This window comes from Macaca mulatta, chromosome 7 (genome assembly GCF_049350105.2).
Source record: "Macaca mulatta isolate MMU2019108-1 chromosome 7, T2T-MMU8v2.0, whole genome shotgun sequence".
Lineage (NCBI taxonomy): Eukaryota > Metazoa > Chordata > Mammalia > Primates > Cercopithecidae > Macaca > Macaca mulatta.
Genome location: NC_133412.1, coordinates 146,155,455 through 146,180,509, shown reverse-complemented (window position 1 = coordinate 146,180,509; position 25,055 = coordinate 146,155,455). Strand labels below are relative to the sequence as shown.

At 46.7% G+C, this 25,055-nt stretch overlaps 1 protein-coding gene and 1 pseudogene across 2 annotated transcripts in view; one reads left to right on the top strand and one right to left on the bottom strand.

Annotated features, from left to right (window-relative positions):
* Positions 1-247: 247 nt before the first annotated feature.
* Positions 248-25,055, top strand: part of ZFYVE1 (zinc finger FYVE-type containing 1) — a 61,301-nt gene continuing 36,493 nt past the window's right edge. Inside the window, exons 1-2 of the mRNA XM_028851649.2 lie at positions 248-428; positions 2,424-3,339. Of these exons, the coding sequence (XP_028707482.1) occupies positions 2,857-3,339 (483 nt within the window). The 5' untranslated portion in view covers positions 248-428; positions 2,424-2,856. The remainder of the gene's footprint in view (positions 429-2,423; positions 3,340-25,055) is intronic.
* Positions 19,015-20,076, bottom strand: LOC697676 (nucleophosmin pseudogene; annotated as a pseudogene). Its single transcript, XR_010527.5, has one exon. The product of XR_010527.5 is annotated as a nucleophosmin pseudogene (transcript).

The following is a 25,055-nucleotide window of genomic DNA, read 5'->3' as shown; positions in this document are numbered from 1 at the left end:
CCCGAAATCCTCCGTAGCGGGTCCCCACCGCCTCCTCGCAAGAGCAGCCTCTTTAGTACTGGGAGTTGTAGTCATTCAGAGTCTTCCCTTCCGGGATGTGGGGCGAAAGTGCGCCGCGAGGAGCTACATCTCCCAGGAGGCAGTGCGCACTCCGCCCTCGCTGGCGCCGGGCTCCTCCCTCTCTCGCTCCTCCCTTTCTGGGCTGCACCGCTCACGCCTTCCTGTTAGTCCAAGCTGGGAGAAGTTCACTCCGATCAGCTGATCCCAACTGACAACAGGAGAGGAGGAAGCCCGGGAGGCAACGAAGGAGGAGAGTGGCGGAGATGGAGATGAGGATGGATCTGCCGGTGTCCTGAGGAACAGCCTCTGTCCCCACCGGCGCCCTGCGGCCCCCCGACGCCGCCTTGCTGCGGCCGAGCTGCTCCGTGGTGGGATCCCCGGGCCGCGGCGGGCAGGGCAGGGCGGGGAGGGCACGGCCCAGCGCGGGGCGAGTGATCGTCCTGGGGCTCCGGCTGCCCTCGGGAGGAAGGAGGGGCGGGTGCGGCGGGGGTGGGGGTGGGGTGGTATAAACAATGGATTCGGCTCCGGGCTTTGCTGGCGTGGGGGAGATTTTGGGGGACCTTCTTTGTTCTTAGGCTCCGCTCCTGCCCCTCGGGTTGTGGCGGTGGTGTCCGGGTGGAAGGAAGGGTGAGGAACCCCCGGCTGGGGAGGGGTGTCGAGGTGGGGGCCCGAGTGGGCAAAATGTTTGCTTGACATGGCCGGGGGTAAGGTGTACTTTTGAAGGTTGATTTTATATTTTTCTCAATTGTGACAAGTTTGATTTTTGTTTCTGTTTTGGGAGTTGGCTGGGCATGTCTGAGGTTAGAGTGTAAATAAGATCCCCTAGTCACTCCCTTCGCCTTCCTTGTTTATCTAAAAATAAGATTGATAGATTGATTACTGTAGGGGAGGAGTGACTATCAGAAAGGCAGGCTTTACACCTTGTTGGGGCCCTGGAATGGGGGTCAAGGCTAGGGGGAATTAGGAATATAATTGTCAAAGTGACAAAAGTCCCTTTCTTGGCCCGGTTATCTTTTTTCCTATTTTGAAGTTATTTTTAAGTTAGTTTTTAAGTGACAAAGAGAAAAATTACTTGTTTTGATTCACTGCAGGCCTGGCTTTGCCATGGGTTATAGTAGAGGAATTGTCTCCTGTTGCTCCTTTTTTTTTTTTTTTTTTTGGCAGTTAGTGAAAGAAGGGACAGAAGAATTACAAAGTAAAAAAATTGTTTTTAAACATGAAATTATTACTATTGTTTCTAAGTTTAGAGTCCTTAGTATATGTCTAACTGGAGTTGAAACAATCCAGTTACAAGGCTAACGGGGTCGGCCCAGGTATTTGATAGATCTAAAGTTTATTATTACATTTTCATTAGCTTTATACAAGCCTCTCCACTCCTCCCAATTGTGGGATGCATGTGGGGGTGCAGAGGGCTGTCCTTCCAAGGACTACTCACTTAGTGATTTAGATTCTGGATTTAATAACTGAATGAACAGAAAATTCCAGTCTGGGAAATAGAGCAGCAAAGTCTCTTAAATGCCTTGGGCCTAGAGGTGGCGTTTGTTGTCAAGAGGAGGAACTTTAGCTATAATTTTGAAAATATTTATTATTATTATTATTTTTTTTTTGAGGGAGTCTCACTCTGTCTTCCAGGCTGGAGTGCAGTGGCAAGATCTCGGCTCACTGCAACCTCTACCTCCCGGGTTCAAGCAATTCTCCTGCCTCAGCCTGCCTAGTAGCTGGGATTACAGGCGCCCGCCACCATGCCCAGTGAATGTTTGTATTTTTAGTAGAGATGGGATTTCACCATGTTGGGCAGAGTGGTCTTGAACTCCTGACCTCAAGTGATCTGCCCACCTCGGCCTCCCAAAGTGATGGAATTACAGGTATGAGCCACTGCACCTGGTTATATAATAAGCCAGTGTAAGTGTTAAGATAAAAAATGAGATTTCTGAACAGGTGTGGTGGCTCACGCCTGTAATCCCAGCACTTTGGGAGGCCAAGGCGGGCGGATCACCTTAGGTCAAGAGTTCAAGACCAGCCTGGCCAACATGGTGAAACCCCGTCTCTACTAAAAATACAAAAATTAGCTGGGCGCTGTGGTGGGCGCCTGTAATCCCAACTCCTTGGGAGGCTGAGGCAGGAGAACCGCTTGAACTTGGGAGGCGGAGGTTGCGGTGAGCCGAGACTGTCCCATTGCACTCCAGCCTGGGCAACAAGAGCAAAACTCCGTCTCAGAAAAAAAGAAAAAAGAAAAAGTAATGAGATTTGTCTCAGCAGTTTCGGGCTAGTATTTGATTTAGTCACAATCTTTTTTTTTTTTTTTTTTAAGGTGCACTTCCGTTTTTTAGATGATTGAAATCCTTTTCCTTCCCCTATTCTAGGTATCCCCTGAAATACTGACTTCAGGTCGAATTATATTGAAAAGCTCCTGGCCAGTTTCTTTCGTTACCAAAACTTTGTAGCTGATGTCCAACTGGTGAACCCACCGCCGTGAATCCATCGGACCTCTCTCAGCCATAAAAGACCCCTCCAAGTCAATTTTGACCACATCTTTGCTTACACTTTGTGGAGGATGAAACCATTAAACCAAATCAACGTTGCTGCTGATACAAGAGTCTTGGAGGCAGCAAATTAAAAATTTGAACATTTGTTTGTCCTGAGCTATAACAGGAGGACATGAAAGGTGTTCTTTTTTAAAGTGTTCAGAACCCTGGGGAGGTTTCGTGCAGTCTTCAGACTCAAATCTTTGTCTTCACTCCCCGGGCAAGCTCAGTGACTGTTATATGGTGGGTGTGTTTCCTTACCAGTGTGAGTATGAGTGCCCAGACTTCCCCAGCAGAGAAGGGCCTGAATCCGGGGCTGATGTGCCAGGAAAGTTACGCCTGCAGCGGGACTGATGAAGCTATCTTCGAGTGTGATGAGTGCTGCAGTCTGCAGTGTCTCCGCTGCGAGGAGGAGCTCCACCGGCAGGAGCGCCTGAGAAACCATGAGCGGATAAGACTCAAACCTGGCCATGTCCCTTACTGTGACCTCTGCAAGGGTCTCAGTGGGCATTTACCAGGTGTGAGGCAGAGGGCAATAGTGAGGTGCCAGACCTGCAAAATCAACTTGTGCCTGGAGTGCCAGAAGAGGACTCATTCTGGGGGTAACAAAAGGAGACACCCTGTTACTGTGTACAATGTCAGTAATCTCCAGGGGTCACTGGAGGCAGAAGAGATGGATGAGGAGACCAAGAGGAAGAAGATGACTGAGAAGGTTGTGAGTTTCCTCCTAGTAGACGAAAATGAAGAAGTTCAGGTAAGCACATGGGTATCGTGGGATTCATGTGTAGTGGAGCAGATCCGTTGTCGGAAGGCAGCTCTCCAAAACCAATGTCCGAGAGGAGATCACATTTTAATCATTAAAAGGCAAGACCTCTGGAGGCTTTAGCTGCATGGAGTCAGATTTAGTTACCAGCTGCATGACCTCTGGTCGAATTACTTTACTTCTCTGAGCCTTAGCTTTTTCATCTATAAAATGGGGGACAGCCTACTTCATTGAGTTGTGAGGTTGAAATGAGACAGTGTTTGTAGAGCCTGTTGTGTAGTAAATGGTCAGTGTATATGGTAGCTGTTGTTAGTATTAATTGTAGCATTATTGGAACAAACTGATTTAAAACACTTCAGAATGAGAGCACCCTGGCAAGCTGTGAGTAAATGATAGTGATGCAGGACTGTATCTTTCCAGGGAAATACACACTCAACATTGGGTTCCATGGGAGTGCTAGGTAATAAGGCATAAACCTGCTATCTCGATTTAGACAGGCAGGTCTTTAAAAAGTGGCTTTTAATAAGGACAATATTCTTTCCAGATGGTCTCTTCATATACATACATATATATACATATATATACACATATATATATATACGTGTGTATATGTGTGTGTGTGTGTGTGTGTGTATTTTTTTTTTTGAGGTGGACTCTTGCTCTGTCACACAGGCTGGAGTGCAGTGGTGCCATCTCGGCTCACTGCAACCTCTGCCTCCTGGATTCAAGCTATTTTCCTGCCTCAGCCTCCCGAATAGCTAAGATTGCAGACGCGTGCCATCATGCCTGGCTAATTTTGAATTTTTAGTAGAGATGGGGTTTCACCATGTTGGCCAGGTTGGTCTCGAACTCCTGACCTCAAGTGATCCACCCGCCTTGGCCTCCCAAAGTGTTGGGATTACAGGAATGATCGGCTGGTCTCTTCATATTTTCTTGTATAGGTTTCTGATCAGTAAAAGCCAGCGAGGGCATCTGGGAGTACAGAATGACTAGGGGATATTTGGCTTGAGTCTGAGTTGGGGAGATGGTAGTGTTGTGACAGCTAGGCGAGATTGGGGAAGGGGTAGTATAATGTTTATACTTTGGAATGAAGGTAGTGTAGTGTCTGTACTTTTCTTTTGAGTGGGCTTTCAAGTGAAGTTTGCTCGAATTCACATCCTTGTTTACCAATCACTGCATAGCCAAGGGTAAGTGATAAAAATCCTTTCCATTCCTAATCTTTTTGAGTTCTATCAACAATCCTGTAAAGTAGAAGTGAAACTGACGCACAGCTTAAATGATTTTTATCACAGTCTGGCACATGGTATCCAGTACCAGTTTGTTGTCGTCAGTATCACTGTGGAGTATCTGTGGTTCACTGACTCAGTACTTTTGATGGTGATGACTCCTTCAGTTTCCAGTTTGGAGGGGAGTACCTATGTAAGTTACCATTTGAGAGGCTCCCTAATTACCCACCTAATATTTTTCTTCTGTACTTTTTTCCTCCTTGGATAAGTTGATGGAAATGAATTACATCATGATTCCTATGTACTTCCATTGTCAGCTAAATACTTTGCTAACACAGACTTTTCTTTATTGGTTTGAGAGGAACAAATAGTTATGGAAGAGTGACCCAGATCCCATTCTGCGTCCCTTGTTAGCAATAATGTCTTCATTATGGATTATGCTCTAATTGGGCGACATTGTGGACTAAATCTTTTATAAATGGAACACTTGGATTTTGGATGGTTCTTGGTGGTTTTGCTATCAGTTCTCTGTAATGTCAGCTTTTGGAAAGTCATAGTTTGGTTGTTGCCACTTTTGTCAAATGAGGGGAAGCTTTGGGATGAACTAGTAACCCTCATGGATTGCACTGGCACCTTTAAAAAGAAGGTTTTTTGGGGGAGGAGGATGTGTATATTTTTTTCTTTTTTGTAGCATTGATATGTGTTCCTTAGTTGAGAATTAAGAGCATTTAAAGAAGTGTAATGAAGAAGATAAATCTAACTACCCAGAGATGATATGGGTCCTTCATCTTTATTTCTTGTATGTAATATGTATATAATTGGATTGTTTGTAAAGATTCTTCCCACATTTCCTCCCTTCATAAACATTAACCACTTCCCAGGATATAACAGTTTGTTAATTGCAAGCAGCATTCTTGGGACTGATGGTTTAGACATAGAATTCATTGATTTTAGGTGATTTGTTCTCATAGAGTCATAAATGGAGAAATACTTAAAATAGTTCAGTTTTCTAATAGTGAATGTTCAAAACAATTAGATGATTGACATAAATCTAGGTTATAAATTAAGCTAGATTGTGAACTTCTGGAGAGCAGGACCATGTTTCATGGCCTATACCATGTACAATGGTAAACACATTGTCAGTGCATGAATACTTACTGATCGGTGTTGTCACATCTAAACTTCAGTTGTTTTTTTTTTTTTTTGGAGACAGAGTCTCACTCTGTCCCCCAGGCTGGAGTGCCGTGGCATGATCTTGCCTCACTGCAACCTCTGTCTCCCAGGTTCAAGCGATTCTCCTGCCTCAGCCTCCTGAGTAGCTGGAACTACAGGCATGCACCACTTGCCTGGCTGATTTTTGTGTTTGTTTTAGTAGAGACGGGGTTTCTCTACATTGGCCAGGCTAGTCTCGAACTCCTGACCTCAAATTATCCACCTGCATCAGCCTCCCAAGGTGCTGGGATTACAGGAGTGAGCTACCATGCCCAGCCAACTTCAGTTTTTAAAAAATGGATATCAAGGCCAGGCATGGTGGCTCATGCCTGTAATCCCAGCACTTTGGGAGGCCCAGGCAGGTGGATCACCGGAGGTCAGGAGTTCGAGAGCAGCTGGACCAACATGGTCAAACACCGTTTCTACTGAAAATAAAAAAAATTAGCTAGGCATGGTGGCTCACACCTGTAATCCCAGTACTTTGGGAGACCGAGGCGGGTGGATCACAATGTCAGCAGTTTGAGACCAGCCTGACCAACATGGTGAAACCCCATCTCTACTGAAAATACAGACTGAGTGCGGTGGCTCACACCTGTAATTCCAGCACTTTGGGAGGCCAAAGCAGGTGGATCATGAGGTCAGGAGTTTGAGACCAGCCTGACTTGGGCTCCCAAAGTGCATGGATTACAAGTGTGAGCCGCTGTGCCCAGCCTCCTTTCCTTTCTTTTTTTCTCTCTTTTTTTTTTTGAGATGGAGTTTCACTCTGTTGCCCAGGCTGGAGTGCAATGGCACGATGTCAGCTCACTGCAACTTCTGCATCCCGGGTTCAAGCGATTCTCCTGCCTCAGCCTCCCAAGTAGCTGGGATTACAGGCACCTACCACCACGCCCTGCTAATTTTTGTGTTTTTAGTAGGGACCGAGTTTTGCATATTGGCTAGGATGGTCTCCAACTCCTGACCTCAATTGATTCTCCTACCCTGGCCTCCCAAAGTGCTGGGATTACAGGCATGAGCCACCATGCCTGGCTCCTGCTTTTTTTTTTCTTTTTTTTTTTTTTTTTTTTTTTTTTTTGAGACAGAGTCTCGCTGTGTCGCCCAGGCTGGAGTGCAGTGGCCGGATCTCAGCTCACTGCAAGCTCTGCCTCCCGGGTTTTTACGCCATTCTCCTGCCTCAGCCTCCCGAGTAGCCGGGACTACAGGCGCCCGCCACCTCGCCCGGCTAGCTTTTTGTATTTTGTAGTAGAGACGGGGTTTCACCGTGTTAGCCAGGATGGTCTCGAACTCCCGACCTCGTGATCCGCCCGTCTCGGCCTCCCAAAGTGCTGGGATTACAGGCTTGAGCCACCGCGCCCGGCCTTTTTTTTCTTAAAGTAGTCATCATTAACGATGAACTGTGGCCAGGCGTGGTGGCTCACACCTGTAATCCCAACACTTTGTGAGGCCGAGGCTGGCGGATCACGAGGTCAGGAGCTCGAGACCAGTCTAGCCAACATAGTGAAACCCCGTCTCTACTAAAAATACAGAAAATTAGCCTGGTGTGGTGGTGTGTTCCTGTAATCCCAGCTACTTGGGAGGCTGAGATTGCACCATTGCACTCCAGTCCAGGTGACAGTGCGAGAGTCTGTCTGAAAAAACGAACAAAACAAAAAACAGTGAACTGCATGCCTTTCTAGAATTTTTTTGTGTATACTTATCCTTTGCTTTCCTTTCCTTTGTTTTTTTTTTGAGATGGAGTCTCACTCTGTTGCCCAGGTGCTGGGGTGTGGTGGCACAATCTTGGCTCACTGCAACCTCCGCCTTCTGGGTTCGAGCAATTCTTCTGCCTCAGCTTCCCAAGTAGCTGGGATTACAGGTGTGTGCCACCATGTCCAGCAAATTTTTGTATTTTTTGTAGAGACGGGGTTTCACCATGTTGGCCAGGATGGTCTTGATCTCTTGACCTTATGACCCGCCCGCCCTGGCCTCCCAGAGTGCTAGGATTACAGGTGTGAGCCACTGCGCCTGACATAAATTTTTTTTTTTTTTTTTCTGAGACAGAGTCTTGCTCTGTTGCCCAGGCTGCAGTGCTGTGGTGCGATCTCGGCTCACTGCAACCTCCATCTTCTGGGTTCAAGTGATTCTCCTGTGTCAACCTCCCAAGTAGCTGTGATTGTAGGCACCACCACCATGCCTGGCTAATTTTTGTATTTTTAGTAGAAGCAGGGTTTCACCATGTTGGTCAGGCTGGTCTCGAACTCCTGACCTTGTGATCCACCTGCCTCAGCCTCCCAAAGTGCTGAGATTACAGGCGTGAGCCACTGTGCCCCGCTCTGGCCTAAACTTTCTAATTAAACTTGATTGTGGCCAAAAGCACCAGCTCACCAATTCTTTATGGCTGCTGTGAGAATCTGATGAACCATAGCTCTGCATAAATGTATTATTATTTATCATTATCAAAATATTATTGATGATCTTCCTCATAGCAGTAAAGAGTCTATCAGTTAGGTTCCAATTTTGTTTTTCTTATGTTTCTAGGCATTTGTGGGTTTTGAGCATTTTGAGCCTTTTCAATTTAGTACATAGGGATTTTTTTTTTTTTAGATGGGGTCTTGCCCCATTTTTTTAGATGGGGTGTTGCCCGGGCTGGCCTTGAATTCCTGGGCTCAAGCAATCCTTCCACTGCAGCTGCCCAAGTAGCTGGGACTACAGGTGGGCACCACTGTGCCCGGCCCATAGATAGAGGTTATTTTAGCACCTTATAGGCTGTAACCCTTGTGTGTGGTCTCCTCAAATTCTATGGCCTAGAGTCTCCTAAGATTTTTGTGTATGATTTGAGTACTATTCAGTTTCTTTTAGAAAATGTAAAAGCACAAAAAGCTTCCTTTGAGGGTGAACATTTTATCATTACCTTGTCATGTGAGTGTGTACTATAGTGGTAAATTTGAGGAGAGGCTGACTTTTGGTCTCAGAAGTAGAAAGTCACCTGTGGCTCCTAAATGGACACATTTGACCTGCTGGCCAAAGACATCCATTAATTCATCACAATTTTTGCGCATATATTATGTGCCAGGAACTTTTTTTTTTTTTTGAGATGGAGTCTCTATCACCTAGGCTGGAGCACAGTGGCACGATCTTGGCTCACTGCAACCTCCGCCTCTGGGATTCAAGCAGTTCTTCTGCCTCAGCCTCCTGAGTAGCTGGGATTACAGGTGCATGCCACCACGCCTGGCTAATTTTTTTGTATTTTTAGAAGAGATGGAGTTTCACCATGTTGGTCAGACTAGTCTTGAACTCGTGACCTCATGATCTGCCTGCCTTGGCCTCCCAAAGTGATGGGATTACAGTCATGAGCCACTGCGCCCAGCTGTGCCAGGCATTTCTTATGTTCTGGGGATACATGGTTAATAAGACATGGTCCATTACTTCATAAAGCTTACCATTCAAGTGGGGAAAGCAGATTTCACACATGTAAACACCTGAGAGAGTGATTTGGAAGCCTCTTTGGCAGGATGGTCAGAGGAGGTCTTATTGTAGAGGTGACTTTTTTTTTTTTTTTTTGAGACGGAGTCTTGCTCTGTCACCTAGGCTGGAGTGCAGTGGTGCAATCTCACCTCACTGCAACCTCTGCCTCCCGGATTCAAGTGATTTTTCTTCCTTAGCCTCCCGAGTAGGTGGGATTACAGGCACCCACCACCACACCTGACTAATCTTTGTATTTTTAGAAGAGATGGGGTTTTGCCATGTTGGCCAGGCTAGTCTTGGACTCCAGACCTCAGGTGATCTGCCCACCTCAGCCTCCCAAAGTGCTGGGATTACAGGCATGAGCCACTGCCCCTGGCTTGCAGAGGTGATTTTTAAGCAGAGACCTGATGGGTAATGCTAATGTGGTATGTAGACCTCCAGATAGAGGGAATGAGAAGAAAATGAAGGTCGGATGGCATGTTTGAGGCTAGAAAGAATGCCAGTGTGGCTGGAGTGAGCTGGCAGAGAATAGTAAGGAAAGAGGTGCAGAGGGAAGCAGATTCCAGAGCATAGGAGGCCATGCAGGCTGTAGAAGTAAGCGGATTTTATTTTAAGGGTAACGGGAGACACCAGACTGCTTTATGCTAAGAAGTCACAGGACCCGATAGAAGCTGTAGTGACCTGATAAGAGACTGATGTATAGACTAGATGGTAGTGACTGTAGAGGGACAGGAAGGAAGGCAGGGAGACCGCTTAGGAGGCTGTTGCAGAGGGTGAGGAAAGAAGTGGTGTAGATTTGATGTTACTGAGATGGGGAAATGGAGAGACTGATGAGTTTTGGACAAAGTTCGTAGGTAAAATAGTCAGGAGTGCCGATATGTTGGATGGAGGAGTGAGGGAGTAAGGGAACTCAGTGGTGACTTGTAGGCATTTGGTTTGTACAAATAACACTTGCTTATTTAAGACACCAGGTTTTATTGTGTGAAATTGATAAAACTAAGTCTTTAAGAACCTGATTGATACAAAAAAGACAGATAAATTAGTCTCATTTGTGTTATCTAACACAGTGGTTGTCAATCAGGAGCGATTTTGTTCCCTCAAGGGACATTTAGCAATGATTGGAGACATCTTTGGTTGTCACAACAGAGCTTTGGGGGGAATATGCTACTGAATAGTGCATAGAGGCCAGGGTGCTACTTAAAACCACAGGCAGGACGTAGGGCAGCCCCCGACAGAAGGAGTTTATCTGGCGGTATAAAAGGTCAGTAGTGCTGAGATTGAGAAAGTGAGGGATCTGACAGATGAAGGTTTAGTCTAACAGGACATCTGGACACTAGTGAAGTGGAAAATATATAAGGGACAAAAAAATTGAACCAAACATCAGTTTTTCCTTCATCTTTTTCTTTTTTCTTTTGAGACAGGGCCTTACTCTGTTGCCCAGGCTGGTTTCTACCTCCTGGGCTCATATGATCCTCCTGCGGCCTCCCAAACTGCTGGGATTACTGTACCTCGTCTTTTTCTTCCCTCTTTTAGTTCTGTCTGCTCCTCAAGTAATTTAGCTGGTGAAGTCAGCATTCTCTTTTGATATATTTTGTAACCTCTCTAGTGAAATGGTAAGACTTTCTGAGTTGTATTCATTGATCTTTTTTTTTTTTTTTTTCTTTTTTGGGGACTGGAGTTTTGCTCTTGTTGCTCAGGCTGGAGTGCAGTGGCACAATCTTGGTTCACTGCAACCCCTGACTCCTGAGTTCAAGTGAGTCTCCTGCCTCAGCCTCCTGAGTAACTGGGATTACAGGTACCCACCACCACACCCGGCTAATTTTTAGTAGAGACGGGGTTTCACCATTTTGGCTAGGCTGATCTTGAACTCCTGACCTCAGGTGATCCACCAGCCTTGGCCTCCCAAAGTGCTGAGATTACAGGCATGAGCCACTGCGTCCAGCCATATTCATTGATTTTTCTAGCCTCAGTGGAACTGTGCTAGGAAAACCAAAGGACTTACAGATCCTTTATTTATTTATTTATTTATTTATGAGACGGAGTCTCGCACTGTTGCCCAGGCTGGAGTGCAGTGGCACGATCTTGGCTCACTGCAAGCTCCGCCTCCCGGGTTCAGGCCGTTCTCCTGCCTCAGCCTCCTGAGTAGCTGGGACTACAGGCGCCCGCCACCATGCCCTACACTTAGAGCATGAGAGGCCTCTTAGAGCATGCCCTTTTTTGTCCTTTTAGTAGAGACAGGGTTTCACCGTGTTAGCTAGGATGGTCTCCATCTCCTGACCTCGTGATCCACCCGCCTTGGCCTCCCAAAGTGCTGGGATTACAGGTGTGAGCCACCACGCCCGGCCCAGATCCATTATTTAGAGCTAAATAAATGATTCATGCTGACGAGCCATCTGTAATCTCTTGAAGCCAGAGGCAACACCTTAGCACATAAGTTAAAGATCAGAAGAATAGGATTTCTGGTAGTTAGAGTTCGTAGTGGAGGAAGAGGATAGAATTTTCCCATCTCTTGGGTCTTGTGTGGGAGTCAGACATCGCATTTTATTAGAATGTTAACCTGTCAGGAGAAGAAAGGTGAAACGGTAAAAGGCATTTGTTTTTCTTTGTTCTTGTGTTTTTATTATTTATTTATTTATTTATTTATTTATTTTTATTTATTTATTTATTTTTTTTTGAGACGGAGTCTCGCTCTGTCGCCCAGGCTGGAGTGCAGTGGCGCGATCTCGGCTCACTGCAAGCTCCGCCTCCCGGGTTCACGCCATTCTCCTGCCTCAGCCTCCCGAGTAGCTGGGACTAAAGGCGCCCACAACCGCGCCCGGCTAATTTTTTGTATTTTTAGTAGAGACGGGGTTTCACCGTGGTCTCGATCTCCTGACCTTGTGATCCGCCCGCCTCGGCCTTCCAAAGTGCTGGGATTACAGGCGTGAGCCACCGCGCCCGGCCTATTTATTTATTTTTGAGATGGAGTCTCGCTCTGTTGCCAGGCTGGAGTACAGTGGCACTATCTCAGCTCACTGCAGTCTCCACCTCTCAGGTTCAAGCGATTCTCCTGCCTCAGCCTCCCGAGTAGCTGGGACCACAGGCGCCCGCCACCACACCTGGCTAATTTTTGTTTTTTTAGTAGAGACGGGGTTTCACCGTATTGGCCAGGCTTATCTTGAAATCTTGACCTCAGGTGATCCACCCGCCTTGGCCTCCAAAGTGCTGGAATTACAGGCATGAGCCACCGAACCTGGCGATTCTTGTGTTTTTAAAAAGACACCGTACAACCATCCCATTCTCCTCTGTCTCATTTCTACCAAACTTACCTGCGAGTATCCTCTTTCTGAGAGAGCAGAGCAGCAAACTGACAAGAACCTCCACCTGTTCCACCTGCATGCTGATTGTTTCTGACTGGAACATTAGGAGAGCCAAGGGCCTTTTTATGCCCAAAGACTCTTGAAGCTGAGGCCTCTCATGCTCTAGGTGTAGGTTGGTAAAGAAGCTCAGTGACCTAGGAGTGGTCAGTAAGAGGCTAAGGGAATGTTCACTTGGGGCCGACCCTCTCTAAAATGGGAGCCAGAGATGAGACTCTTCGTTCTTCCCTTCAGTGAAGTCATTGGTGGACATCCTCTCATTGGGACCACTCCTTTTTTTTTTTTTTTTTGGAGACAGAGTTTTACTCTTGTCGCCTAGGCTGGAGTGCAATGGCGTGATCTTGGCTCACTGCAACCTCTGCCTCCTGGGTTCAAGCGATTCTCCTGCTTCAGCCTCCTGAGTAGCTGGGATTACAGGTGACTGCCCCCACACCTGGCTAATTTTTGTATTTTTAGTAGAGACAGGGTTTCACCATGTTGGCCAGGCTGGTCTCAAACTCCTGACCTCAGGGGATCTACCTGCCTCGGGCCTCCCAAAGTGGTGGGATTACAGGCGTGAGCCACCGCGCCCGGTGAGATTGCTTCTTTTTTTTTTTTTTTTTTGAGGCGGAGTCTGGCACTCTTGCCCATACTGGAGTGCAGTGGCCCGATCTCAGCTCACTGCAAGCTCCGCCTCCTGGGTTCACGCCATTCTCCTGCCTCAGCCTCCCGAGTAGCTGGGACTACAGGCGCCCGCCACCTCGCCCGGCTAGTTTTTTTGTATTTTTTAGTAGAGACGGGGTTTCACCGTGTTAGCCAGATGGTCTCGATCTCCTGACCTCGTGATCCGCCCGTCTCGGCCTCCCAAAGTGCTGGGATTACAGGCTTGAGCCACCGCGCCCGGCCTGAGATTGCTTCTTTAAGAAGACTCATCTTGTAGCTTGGCGGCTTCACTTGTTTACAGTCCCAGAATAGTGCAGCTCAGAATACTGGGACTTGACTAAAAGATACATTATTCTAGTGGAGTTCAGGAATGGAAAATAGCAGGCTGGGCACAGTGGCTTATGCCTGTAATACCAGCACTTTGGGAGGCTGAGGCAGGTGGATCACTTGAGGTCAGGAATTCGAGACCAGCCTGGCTAACATGGCAAAACCCCATGTCTACTAAAAATACAGAAGTCAGCTAGGCGTGGTGGCAGGCACCTGTAGTCCTAACTACTCAGGAGGCTGAGGCAGGAGAATCACATGAACCCAGGAGGCGGAGGTTTCCTCTGCTATTTCCTGTCTCCCTTCCTTCCTTCCTTCCTTCCTTCCTTCATTTCCTTCCTTCCCTTTCCTTCCCCTTCCTTCCCCTGTCCCTCCCTCCCTCCCTTCCTTCCTCCCTCCCTCCCTTCCTTCCTCCCTCCCTCCCTTCCTTCCTTCCTCCCTCCCTCCCTCCCTTCCTTCCTCCCTCCCTTCCTTCCTCCCTCCCTTCCTTCCTCCCTTCCTCCCTTCCTTCCTTCCTTCCTTCCTTCCTTCGTCCCTCCTTCCCTCCCTTCCTTCCCTCCCTCCCTCCCTCCCTCCCTCCCTCCCTCCCTTCCTTCCTTCCTTCCTTCCTTCCTTCCTTCCTTCCTTCCTTCCTTCCTTCCTTCCTTCCTTCTTTCAGATGGAGTCTCACTCTGTCACCCAGCTGGAGTGCAGTGGCACCTTCTTGGCTCACTGCAACCTCCGCCTCTCGGATTCATGGAATTCTCCTGCCTCGACCTCCTGAATAGCTGGGACTACAGGCTCTTACCACCATGCCCAGCTGATTTTTGTATTTTTAGTGGAGATGGGGCTTTGCCATGTTGGCCAGGCTGATGTCGAACTCCTGACCTCAAGTGATCTGCCTGCCTCGGCCTCCCAAAGTGCTGGGATTACAGGCATGAGCCACTGCACCCAGCCCTGTATGGGAATTCTTTACCACAAACTGGCTGTGCTAGTCTGCCACATGTCCATGCCACTTCTATCTTAGGCTTGTCTGCCGTTCACTTTCTTGGCCCTGTTCTTGGCTTTCTGGTCTAGGGTAGCTTCCTGGGGCTTGTTCTTTTCAGCTCCTCTGAGATTGGCCGTTAGATAACATAACAGGAGGAAATCCTTCAGGACTTCATTCTGGTCAGTAGATTGTGGCCAGAGGGATCATCATCTTTCAAATTGTTGAATTTTCCCATTTTTCTCTTCCAATGGCCAGAGTATTATAATGTAAGGACTAATTTTGGTGCAATGGCTGGTTAGCCCTTTGGCAAGTTCTGGTCAGAACATGAATATATCTATTATTGGTTTCTTAGGTGTCATATAAATATAACAATAAAAAAAAAGATCTTAGGAGCTGTCAAAATTATAACCAATAGTTGGGTTAGTAGCAGGGCCTCGTCCTCCGTTGTTGCCTTTAAGGCAAAGAAACTCAAGTAGAAGCCCCTTTTGTTTAGTGATAGTGGTAGAGGGGAAGGCATTATATGGCATTTACTGGGAAACATAGGGTTGAGGATGACTCAGACCAAAAGAAAGATGAAAGAAACTCTATTATGTGCCTTCAGTTTCTGCTCAGTGTCTTGTGAGCTTTTTCAGCCTGGGGATCATTCAGTTACAACAGACTCTTGGCATTTAACTTGATAGGCTATTTTGTTTTAGTACAAGGATGTTTAAAATTTGACCCATGTAAGCCATTGAAACCACCGTGAGTCAGCTTTTCAGAGAACCTGTCTTTAACTACTTTAAGTTACCTCCAGTTTGCATGATTCTGTTTTTTTTTTTTTTTTCCCCTGGCCTGTCAATTCCTTGAAGTGATTGATTTTTCTGGAATCGAGCAGGCATTTGACTTTTTGAGCCAGGATTAACATAATAGACATATTTCTTATTAATTTGACCTTCAGTGTTTTCCTGTGGGTGCATCTACTGGCCGAGCCACCCTTGAGTTTATCCGGGAGATTATATAGGGCAGACGCACTTTGGATGGCTGGTCAGACTTTTCCGGGGAGTCTTCCCTGCTTTGGGAGGAGCTCTCTCATGAGATCATTTCTATGTGAGGTTAGAACTGCTAAATGTATTGAACACATTTGCTTGATGGGAAATCGGAGGAAAGATGTGGGGAGACTGTGAAGAAGGGAAGAAAAACAAGGGTAAAGAAGTTTCAGGCAAGAGGAGTTGGAAAGACCTATGGAAAGAGACACAGGAGGAGCTTTTGAAGTGGGGGAAGGTTGGATGCTTCCCTGGAGAATGTTTTGTTCATTTTCCCCTTCTTTTTTTTTTTTTTGAGACGGAGGTTCGCTCTTGTTGCCCAGGCTGGAGTGCAATGGTGCAATCTTGGCTCACTGCAACCTGGGTTCAAGTGGTTCTCCTGCCTCAGCCTCCCAAGTAGCTGGGATTACAGGCACCTGCCACCATGCCTGGCTAATTTTTACATTTTTAGTAGAGACGGGGTTTCACCATGTTGGCCAGGCTGGTCTTGGAGTCCTGATCTCAGGTGATCTACCCACCTTGGCCTCCCAAAGTGCTGGGATTACAGGCATGAGCCACTGCACCTGGCCTATTTTGCCCCTCTTTTCACTGGCTTTTGGCTAGCATTGAAGAGGCTCTGTTGACTGGTTTATATGGTCAGCTTGGTCATAGTTGGAGTTCTTGGGGCAAAGATGTTTTCCAGACATACATAAGTAGCTGATCTCTGGCATGACTTCACTGGAGGATAATTGGACTTCCAGGTAGCTTCTAGAATTTTTGGTCCCTTCCTGATTTTCTTCTTAATGAGACTAGGTTATTGCTCTCTTTCCTAGGAAATTTGACTCTAGATGTTAGAATACTTGAAAGAACTGCCAGAGCCTGGTTCTGGCATGAAGTCACAGACCCTCAGGTTCAAGTGAAGGGGCAGCGTGATACTGCGCAATCCAGCATTCAGAGTATTCTAGAAGTTCCTCTACTTTCCAGCTCAATCCCTTCTGTCTCATGAATATGTTATCTACATAGCTAAACTCATCTCTCATAACTTTTTCTTTCAAAGCGCTCAATACAGTTTATGTGTATCATTCTACAGCAGTCATAAATACTTATTGAATTGTCAATTGCGTGCTTTGTGAGTTTCAGTAGTATCTCTGAACAAATGATTTAAAGTGAAAACTCAGATTAAATGAGACTAGGGAGGGATGGCAGAGGCATTCATTCCCTGGAATGAAGCTCTCTTTTTTGGTTTTTTTTTTGTGTGTTTTTTTTTTTTTTTTGAGACAGAGTCTCGCTATGTCGCCCAGGCTGGAGTGCAGTGGCCGGATCTCAGTTCACTGCAAGCTCGGCCTCCCGGGTTTACGCCATTCTCCTGCCTCAGCCTCCCGAGTAGCTGGGACTACAGGCGCCCACCACCTCGCCCGGCTAGTTTTTTGTATTTTTTAGTAGAGACGGGGTTTCACCAGGTTAGCCAGGATGGTCTCGATCTGCTGACCTCGTGATCCGCCCGTCTCGGCCTCCCAAAGTGCTGGGATTACAGGCTTGAGCCACCGCGCCCGGCCTGAAGCTCTCTTTTTTGTTTATCTCTGAGTAAAGGCTTTTTGGGGATTCCACCGTTCTTTTTTTTTTTTTTTGAGACGAAATCTCCCTCTGTTGCCAGGCTGGAATGCAGTGGCACTATCTCGGCTCACTGCAACCTCCGCCTCCCGGGTTCAAGCAATTCTCCTGTCTCAGCCTCCCAAGTAGCTGGGACTATAGGCACACACCACCACATCCAGCTAATTTTTTTATTTTTAGTAAAGATGGGGTTTCATCACATTGGTCAGGCTGGTCTCGAACCCCTGACCTCAGGTGATCCACCCGCCTCAGCCTCCCAAAGTGCTGGGGTTACAAGCATGAGGCACCGTACCTGGCTCCATGGTTCTTTTTGCATCCCCATTCTGGCCTACTGACTCATGGGTTTAGTTTGTAATTGGTAGGTCATTTGGTGCTCTATAATTTTTTTCCCTATGTCTCAGTTAACTGTTACCTAGATCTGTGATATTTACAGACAACCTACCTACCTCTTCCCCTTTTCCTTTCTTTCTCTCCCTACTTTCCCTTTGCTTCTCCCCAACCCTCCACTCGTTTCATGAATTAAGAAATTAAATTAGTGGGATTCAGGCATGAACCACAGTGCCCAGCTATTTTTTAATTTTTAATAGAGACGGGGTCTTGCTATGTTGCCCAGACTGGTCACAAAGTCCTGGCCTCACATGATCCTTATGCCTCAGCCTCCCAAAGTGCTGGGATGACAGACGTGAGCCACCACACTGGGCCATATCATTCTTTTGAAGAAGATTGTTTTCTAATGTATTATATATATGTGTGTGTGTGTGTGTGTGTGTGTGTATATATATATATATTTATGCAATCTTATTATAGGTTTCTTTTTTTTCTCTGAAAACGATCTTTTAGGCCAGACACGGTGGCTCATGGCTATAATCCCAGCACTTTGGGAGGCAGAGGCGGCTGGATTACCTGAAGTTAGGAGTTCGAGACTAGCCTGGCCAACATGGTGAAATCCTGTTTCTACTAAAATTAGCCTGGCATGGCGATAGGTGCCTGTAATCCCAGCTACGTGGGAGGCTTAAACCCAGGAGGTGGAAGTTGCAGTGAGCCGAGATCATGCCACTGCACTCCAGCCTGGGCGACAGAGCAAGACTCTGTCTCAAAAATAAAATAAAAATAAAATAAAATAGTGAAGTAAAATAAAGTAAAATAAAATAAAATAAAATAAAAATCTTTTGAGAAGGTGTCTCACACTGTTGCCCAGGCTGGAGTGCAGTGGTGTGATCTCAGCTCCCTGCCACCTCTGCCTCCCTGGCTGAAGCCATCCTTCCACCTCAGCCTCCTGAGTAGCTGAGACTAACAGGCATGTGCCACCATGCCCAGCTAATTTTTTGTATTGTTAGTAGAGATGGGGTTTTGCCATGGTGCCCATTCTGGTCTCGAACTCCTGGCCTCAAGCAATCTACTCGCCTAGGCCTCCCAAAGTGCTGGGATTACAGGTGTGAGCCACCTGCCCAGCCGTATAGATTCCTTCCTTCCTTCCTTCCTTCCTTCCTTCCTTCCTTCCTTCCTTCCTTCCTTCCTTCCTTCCTTCCTTCCTTCCTTCCTTCCTTCCTTTCTCTTTCTTTCTTTCTCTTTTTCTTTCTTTCTTTCTTTCTTTCTTTCTTTCTTTCTTTCTTTCTTTCTTTCTTTCTTTCTTTTTCTTTCTTTCACTTTATTAAAATACTGAGTTTTATTTCACATGTGTATTTTTGTCTCCCCACCATTTCCATGTCTGACCACCGATACTACTATGTCCTATCATAACATTCCATACATACTTAAAACCAAGCAAAGGGTGGAGTTCCATCTTTAAAAACTAAACAGGCATTTTGGACAACACATTCTTGGCAATGGAACCTGGACAACATTTATCAAACACGGTAGAGAAAGTTCTCAGTCTGCATTATAAAAAGGACAGCCAGATATCAACTGTTACAGAAATGAAATAAGACGGAAAATTTTTAACAAACTGTTTTAACTATTTTCTTAAAGAGACTTCCTCCACTGCCAGAGATCTTGAATAGCCTCTTGGTCAGTCATCCAGAAGCAATTCTTCACATAATTGATGAACTTGACTTCCACTTTGGGAAGAGAACTACCTTTTTTATACTTGCTTGCATTTTTGCTTTAATGTCTTCTACAGAACTAGGTCCTTTTGGTGTTTTAGGAGTTTTTTCCTGTTTTTTGAAGGATTCTTGTTCTTTTGATCTTAGTGTTGATGATGGTTTTGAGTCTTTTCCATTCTGATTTGACTTTTGTGCATTTTTGGCTGGAGTATCTTGTATAGATTTCTTCACTGGTGCTTTTTCTTCAGCTTCCTCATCATCAAAGCCATCATCATCATCATCTTCATCATCATCATCTTCATCTTCATCATCATCATCATCATCTTCATCAGCAGCAAGTTTTACTTTTTTCTGTGGAACCTTGCTACCACATCCAGGGGCAGACCGCTTTCCAGATATACTTAAGAGTTTCACGTCCTCCTCCTCTTCATCTTCTGACTCTGCATCTTCCTCCACAGCTACTAAGTGCTGTCCACTAATATGCACTGGCCCTGAACCACACTTCAACCTTAAGACCACTGGTAGTGTTATTTCAAAGCCCCCAAGGGAAACCGTTGGCTGTACAGACATTTTCAAAGTTGCCAGTGTTACTTTAATTGGACTGCCTTCGTAATTCATTGCCTCTGCTTCAACAATGGGCAATTCATCCTTTGCACCAGCCCCTAAACTGACCGTTCTTAAAGATAACTGGTACTCATTTTCATCATTATCCACCTTAAAGTGATAATCTTTGTCGGCCTTTAGTTCACAACTGAAAAGATAGTTCTGGGACCTCAGGGGGCTCATCTCCATGTCCATCGAATCTTCCATCAGGTGGTGGCACACACTTAGGTGGGAGAGAAGGCAGACGGAGATAAACGAACGCTGCTCCAGAGAACAGCCGCGCGGGACGGAATCACACCAGGGCCTTTTTTGTTGTTGTTGTTACAGAGACTCGCTCTGTCACCCAGGCTGGAGTGCAGTGGCACAATCTGGGCTCACTGCAACCTCCACCTCCCCGGCTCAAGCGATTCTCCTGCCTCAGCCTCCTGAGTAGCTGGGATCACAAGCACATGCCACCACGCCTGGCTAATTTTTTGCATTTTTTTTTTTTTTTGAGACGGAGTTTCGCTCTTGTTGCCCAGGCTGGAGTGCAATGGCGTGATCTCGGCTCACCGTGACCTTTGCCTCCTGGATTCAAGCGATTCTCCTGCCTCAGCCTCCCGAATAGCTGGGATTACAAGCATGCACCACCATACCCAGCTAATTTTGTATTTTTAGTAGAGAAGGGGTTTCTCCATGTTGGTCAGGCTGGTCTCGAACTCCCGACCTCAGGTGATCTGCCTGCCTCGGCCTCCCAAAGTGCTGGGATTACAGGCTGTGAGCCACTGCGCCTGGCCAATTTTTTGTATTTTTAGTAGAGACAGAGTTTCACCATGGTGGCCAGCCTAGTCTCAAACTCCTGACCTCAGGTGATCCTCCCACCTCTGGCCTCCCAAAGTTCTGGGATTACAGGCATGAGCCACCGTAGTGGCCTAGGTTTCTTTTTTAATTCAAAAGATATATCCTTTTGAGGGAGGGAGTAGTAAGTATTGAATAAGGATCCTCCTTGTTCAATTATCCCTATTTTTTTTTCTCTCTCTCTTTTTTTTTTTTTTTTTTGGAGACATGGTCTTCCTCTATTGCCTAGGCTGGAGTGCAGTGGCACCATCATAACTCAAGCAATCCTCCCACATCAGCCTCCCAAGTAGCTGGGGCTACAGGCATGCGCCACCACACCCAGCTAATTTTTGTATTTTTAGTGGAGACAGGGTTTCACCGTGTTGGTCAGGCTGGTCTCGAACTCCTGACCTCTTGATCCACCCACCTCAGCCTCCCAAAGTGCTAGGATTGCAGGCGTGAGCCACCGCACCCAGCTTCCCTAAGGAGAGCTTTTACTTGGGATAATGAAATTTCCAGGCTGGGCATGGTGGCTCATACCTGTAATCCCAGCACTTTGGGAGGCCGAAGTGGGTGGATCATGAGGTCAGGAGATTAAGACCATCCTGGCTAACCCCGTACTATTAAAAATACAAAAAATTAGCCGGGCAAGGTGGCGGGCACCTATAGTCCCAGCTGCTCGGGAGGCTGAGGCAGGAGAATGGTGTGAACCCAGGAGGCAGAGTTTGCAGTGAGCCAAGATCATGTCACTGCACTCCAGCCTGGGCGATAGAGTGAGACTCCATCTCAAAAAAAGAAATAATAATACTTCATTAATTAAAAAAAAAATTTCCAGCTGATGGTGATGACTCTGGCTTGGGGCAAACCAGCAATGATGTCAGTCAGCATGCCTCTAGCAGTTACTGCAAGTTACTCTGGGCCTCCACTGTGCTAAGTGCTTGATGTACATCATCTTATTTAATTTTTGCAGAAATCCTATGAAGTAGATTGTGTTGTTATCTTCATTTTAGAGGTGAATAACAGAGCCCCAGAGGGGTTAAATAACTTCTTGTTGTTTTTTTTTTTTTTTTTTTTTGAGACCGAGTCTGGCTCTGTGGCCCAGGCTGGAGTGTAGTGGCGCGATCTCAGCTCACTGCAAGCTCCAGCTCCCGGGTTCACGCCATTCTCCTGCCTCAGCCTCCCGAGTAGCTGGGACTACAGGCGCCTGCCACCACGCCCGGCTAATTTTTTGTATTTTTAGTAGAGATGGGGTTTCACCTTGTTAGCCAGGATGGTCTCGTAAATAACTTCTTTAAAGTTATCCTAAAGTCAGTGGATGATAGAGCGAGGTTGGTTGAACCCTTAATGGTGATACTATACCATCCCCCCACCCAGAGGATATAGCATCTAGACATTTTGTGCTGTGTTCATTCATTTATTGATCAATTATGTCTTGATTTCCTATTTTGTGTCAGGCACTGTGCTAGGGTTACGGTGGTGAACAACACAGACCATATCTCTGCCAGCCTGGAGTACATTCTAGTTGGGGTGTTCATAGCTGGAAGAATGGGAAAACATTAACAGAGGTGGTGGGTGGGAATGGAGGCTTTGAGCAAGAGAAGGGTTGAGTCAGTTGCCCAGGGTGTGATTTAAACCTAGCTCTCTTTTCTAGCCTGGTTTGTGTAGCTTAGCTTTTACTGTTAAGTCCCTTCTTAGCCCTCAAAATCATTCCAGAATCAAAGACCATTCTGCTCACTGCCAGGCCTTTACTAGAGCTTACATCTGTTTTCACAGCTGGCCAAATATGGATATGCTATGCCACTTAAAAAGGCAGCTGCATCTCCCATCCAGAAGCTCCTCAGAAAGTTCCCTTGAGGATGAGGTGGGGCTTGGGGATGACTGGGTATTTCCAGTGTGTCCTCAGAATTCATCTTTGCCTTGGAAAGCTTTTTATTCAGATATAAATGGATTGCTGAACTGGGTGTGTTGGGTGTCGTCAAAGAAACTGATCAGGGAGCTAAAAATGACTTTTTTTAGAAAAAGAATTTCTTTGTGGATCATCTCTGCATACAAACACTTTTTTTTTTTTTGAGACGGAGTCTTGCTCTGTCGCCCAGGCTGGAGTGCAGTGGCGCGATCTCAGCTCACTGCAAGCTCCACCTCCTGGGTTCACGCCATTCTCTCGCCTCAGCCTCCCGAGCAGCTGGGATTACAGGCGCCCACCACACGCCCGGCTAGTTTTTGTATTTTTAGTAGAGACGGGGTTTCACTGTGTTAGCCAGGATGGTCTCGATCTCCTGACCTCATGATCCGCCCATCTCGGCCTCCCAAAGTGCTGGGATTACAGGCGTGAGCCACCGCGCCTGGCCACACTTTTATTAGGTCAGGCATGGTGGCTCAGGCCTGTAATCCCAGCACTTTGGGAGGCTGAGGCGGACTGATCACCTGAGGTCAGGAGTTCGAGACCAGCCTGACCAACATGGAGAAACCCCGTCTCTACTAAAAATACAAAATTAGCTGGGTGTGGTGGCGCATGCCTGTAATCCCAGCTAATCAGGAGGCTGAGGCAGGAGAATCACTGGCACCTGGGAGGCAGAGGTTGCAGTGAATGGAGATCGCGCCATTGCACTCCAGCCTGGGCAACAAGAGTGGAACTCTGTCTCACACACACAAAAATAAATAAGAAACGCTTTTATTTCTGCTGGAATAGGAGAGGAGCCGCAGGCAGTCTCTGTGAAGCAAAGTGTCAGAAGCACCACTGGTAGTTACAAGACATGGTGAGGAATTCCTGACCTCTCAAGTAATGGAACACTTTGGGGACACTGGAGTGGAAGAAAGTGAGCTTTGCCCCTGCCAAATGTGCTCAGTGTGTTTGTGAGACCAACCCTGTGACCTCAGTGTCTTCAGAAAACATTTGATTGAGAAATGATTGTGTTTTTATGTGAAACTCCAGCAACATGTACATGGATAAACGTGAAGTATACACGCCCTTTAGGATAGAATGAACAGAACATTTCTAAACTTGCTGTGTTGAGGAAACAGGTTTAATAGAACTTAAACCTTGCTATTGGAAGGAAATCTCCTTATCATTTGGACTTTAAAATAGACTGGCTACTGATCTGTTTGACATAGTTTAGGTAAAATCCTGTTTGAAAATTAGGCCATGGGGTTGGACGCAGTGGCTCACACCTATAATCCCAAGTGCTTTGGGAGGCCAAGGAAGGAGGACTGCTTGAGGCTGGGAGTTCAAGACCAGCCTGGGCAACATAGACCCTATCGATATCTACAAAAAATAAACAGTTTAGCCAGCTATGATGGTGCATGCTGGTAGTCCTAGCTACCCGGGAGGCTGAGGCAGGAGACTGATCGAGCCTGAGAGGTTGAGGCTGCAGTGACCCACTGCATTCCATCCTAGGCAATAGAGCGAGACCTGTCTCCAGAAAAAAAAAAAAATTGGAGGAATGTGTGATTGTAGTCGGTGCAGATTAAGTCCTTTTTTCCCAGGGACCAGCACTGAAAAGATCTTGGTGCCGAACTACTTAAGAGTGTTTTCCAGGTTCATTGGGGTTTAACTTCTAGAGTCTCTGACTGTGCTGCGTTGAACTTCCTTCCTTCCAAGGCTCTTTAGTTCCTTCCTCACCTCTTGGTTTCCCTTTTCAGGCCTCCTTGGAACAAAGCTGGTGCATGGTCTTTCATTCTAGAATGATTCTGTGAGGGCTTAGAAGGAATCTCTCGAGGGAGACCGTCATTATTCCCTTGGCCTGCTTTGGTCGGAGGTTGACTGCTGGACACTTTTCACTACCATGAACTATTCTGAATTCTAAACTGGGGCTGGGCGCAGGGGCTCATTCCTGTAATCCCAGCACTTTGGGAGGCCAACGCAGGCAGATCAACTAAGGTCAGGGAGTTCGAGAGCAGCCTGGACAACATGGTGAAACCCTGTCTCTACTAAAAATACAAAACAATTACCTGGGTGTGGTGGTGCGCTCCTGTAGTCCCAGCTACTCAGGAGGCTGAGGAAGGAGAATTGCTTGAACCCGGGAAGCAGAGGTTGCAGCGAGCCGAGATTGGGCACTGCACTCCAGCCTGGGCGACAGAGTTAGACTGTCTCAAAAAAGAAGGAACTGTGGTGGGGGATCATTGAGTACGGTTATATTTCATTTTACAGACTCTTCTCAGAAGTCTATACAAAGTAAAAAGCTTTGGGTGAATTGGAGGGAGACAGAGAGGTGCTGCTGGGTTTTGTAAAGATTTTTAGACCAAGTCTTACTCTGTCAGCCAGGCAGGAGTGCAGTGGTGCAATCTCGGCTCACTGCAACCTCCACCTCCTGGGTTCAAGTGATTCTCCTGCCTTAGCCTCCCAAGTAGGTGGGATTACAGGCATGTGCCACCACACCCAGATAATTTTTATATTTTTAGTAGAGATGGGGTTTCACCACGTTGGCCAGGCTGGTCTCGAACTCCCGGCCTCAAGTGATCAATCTTCC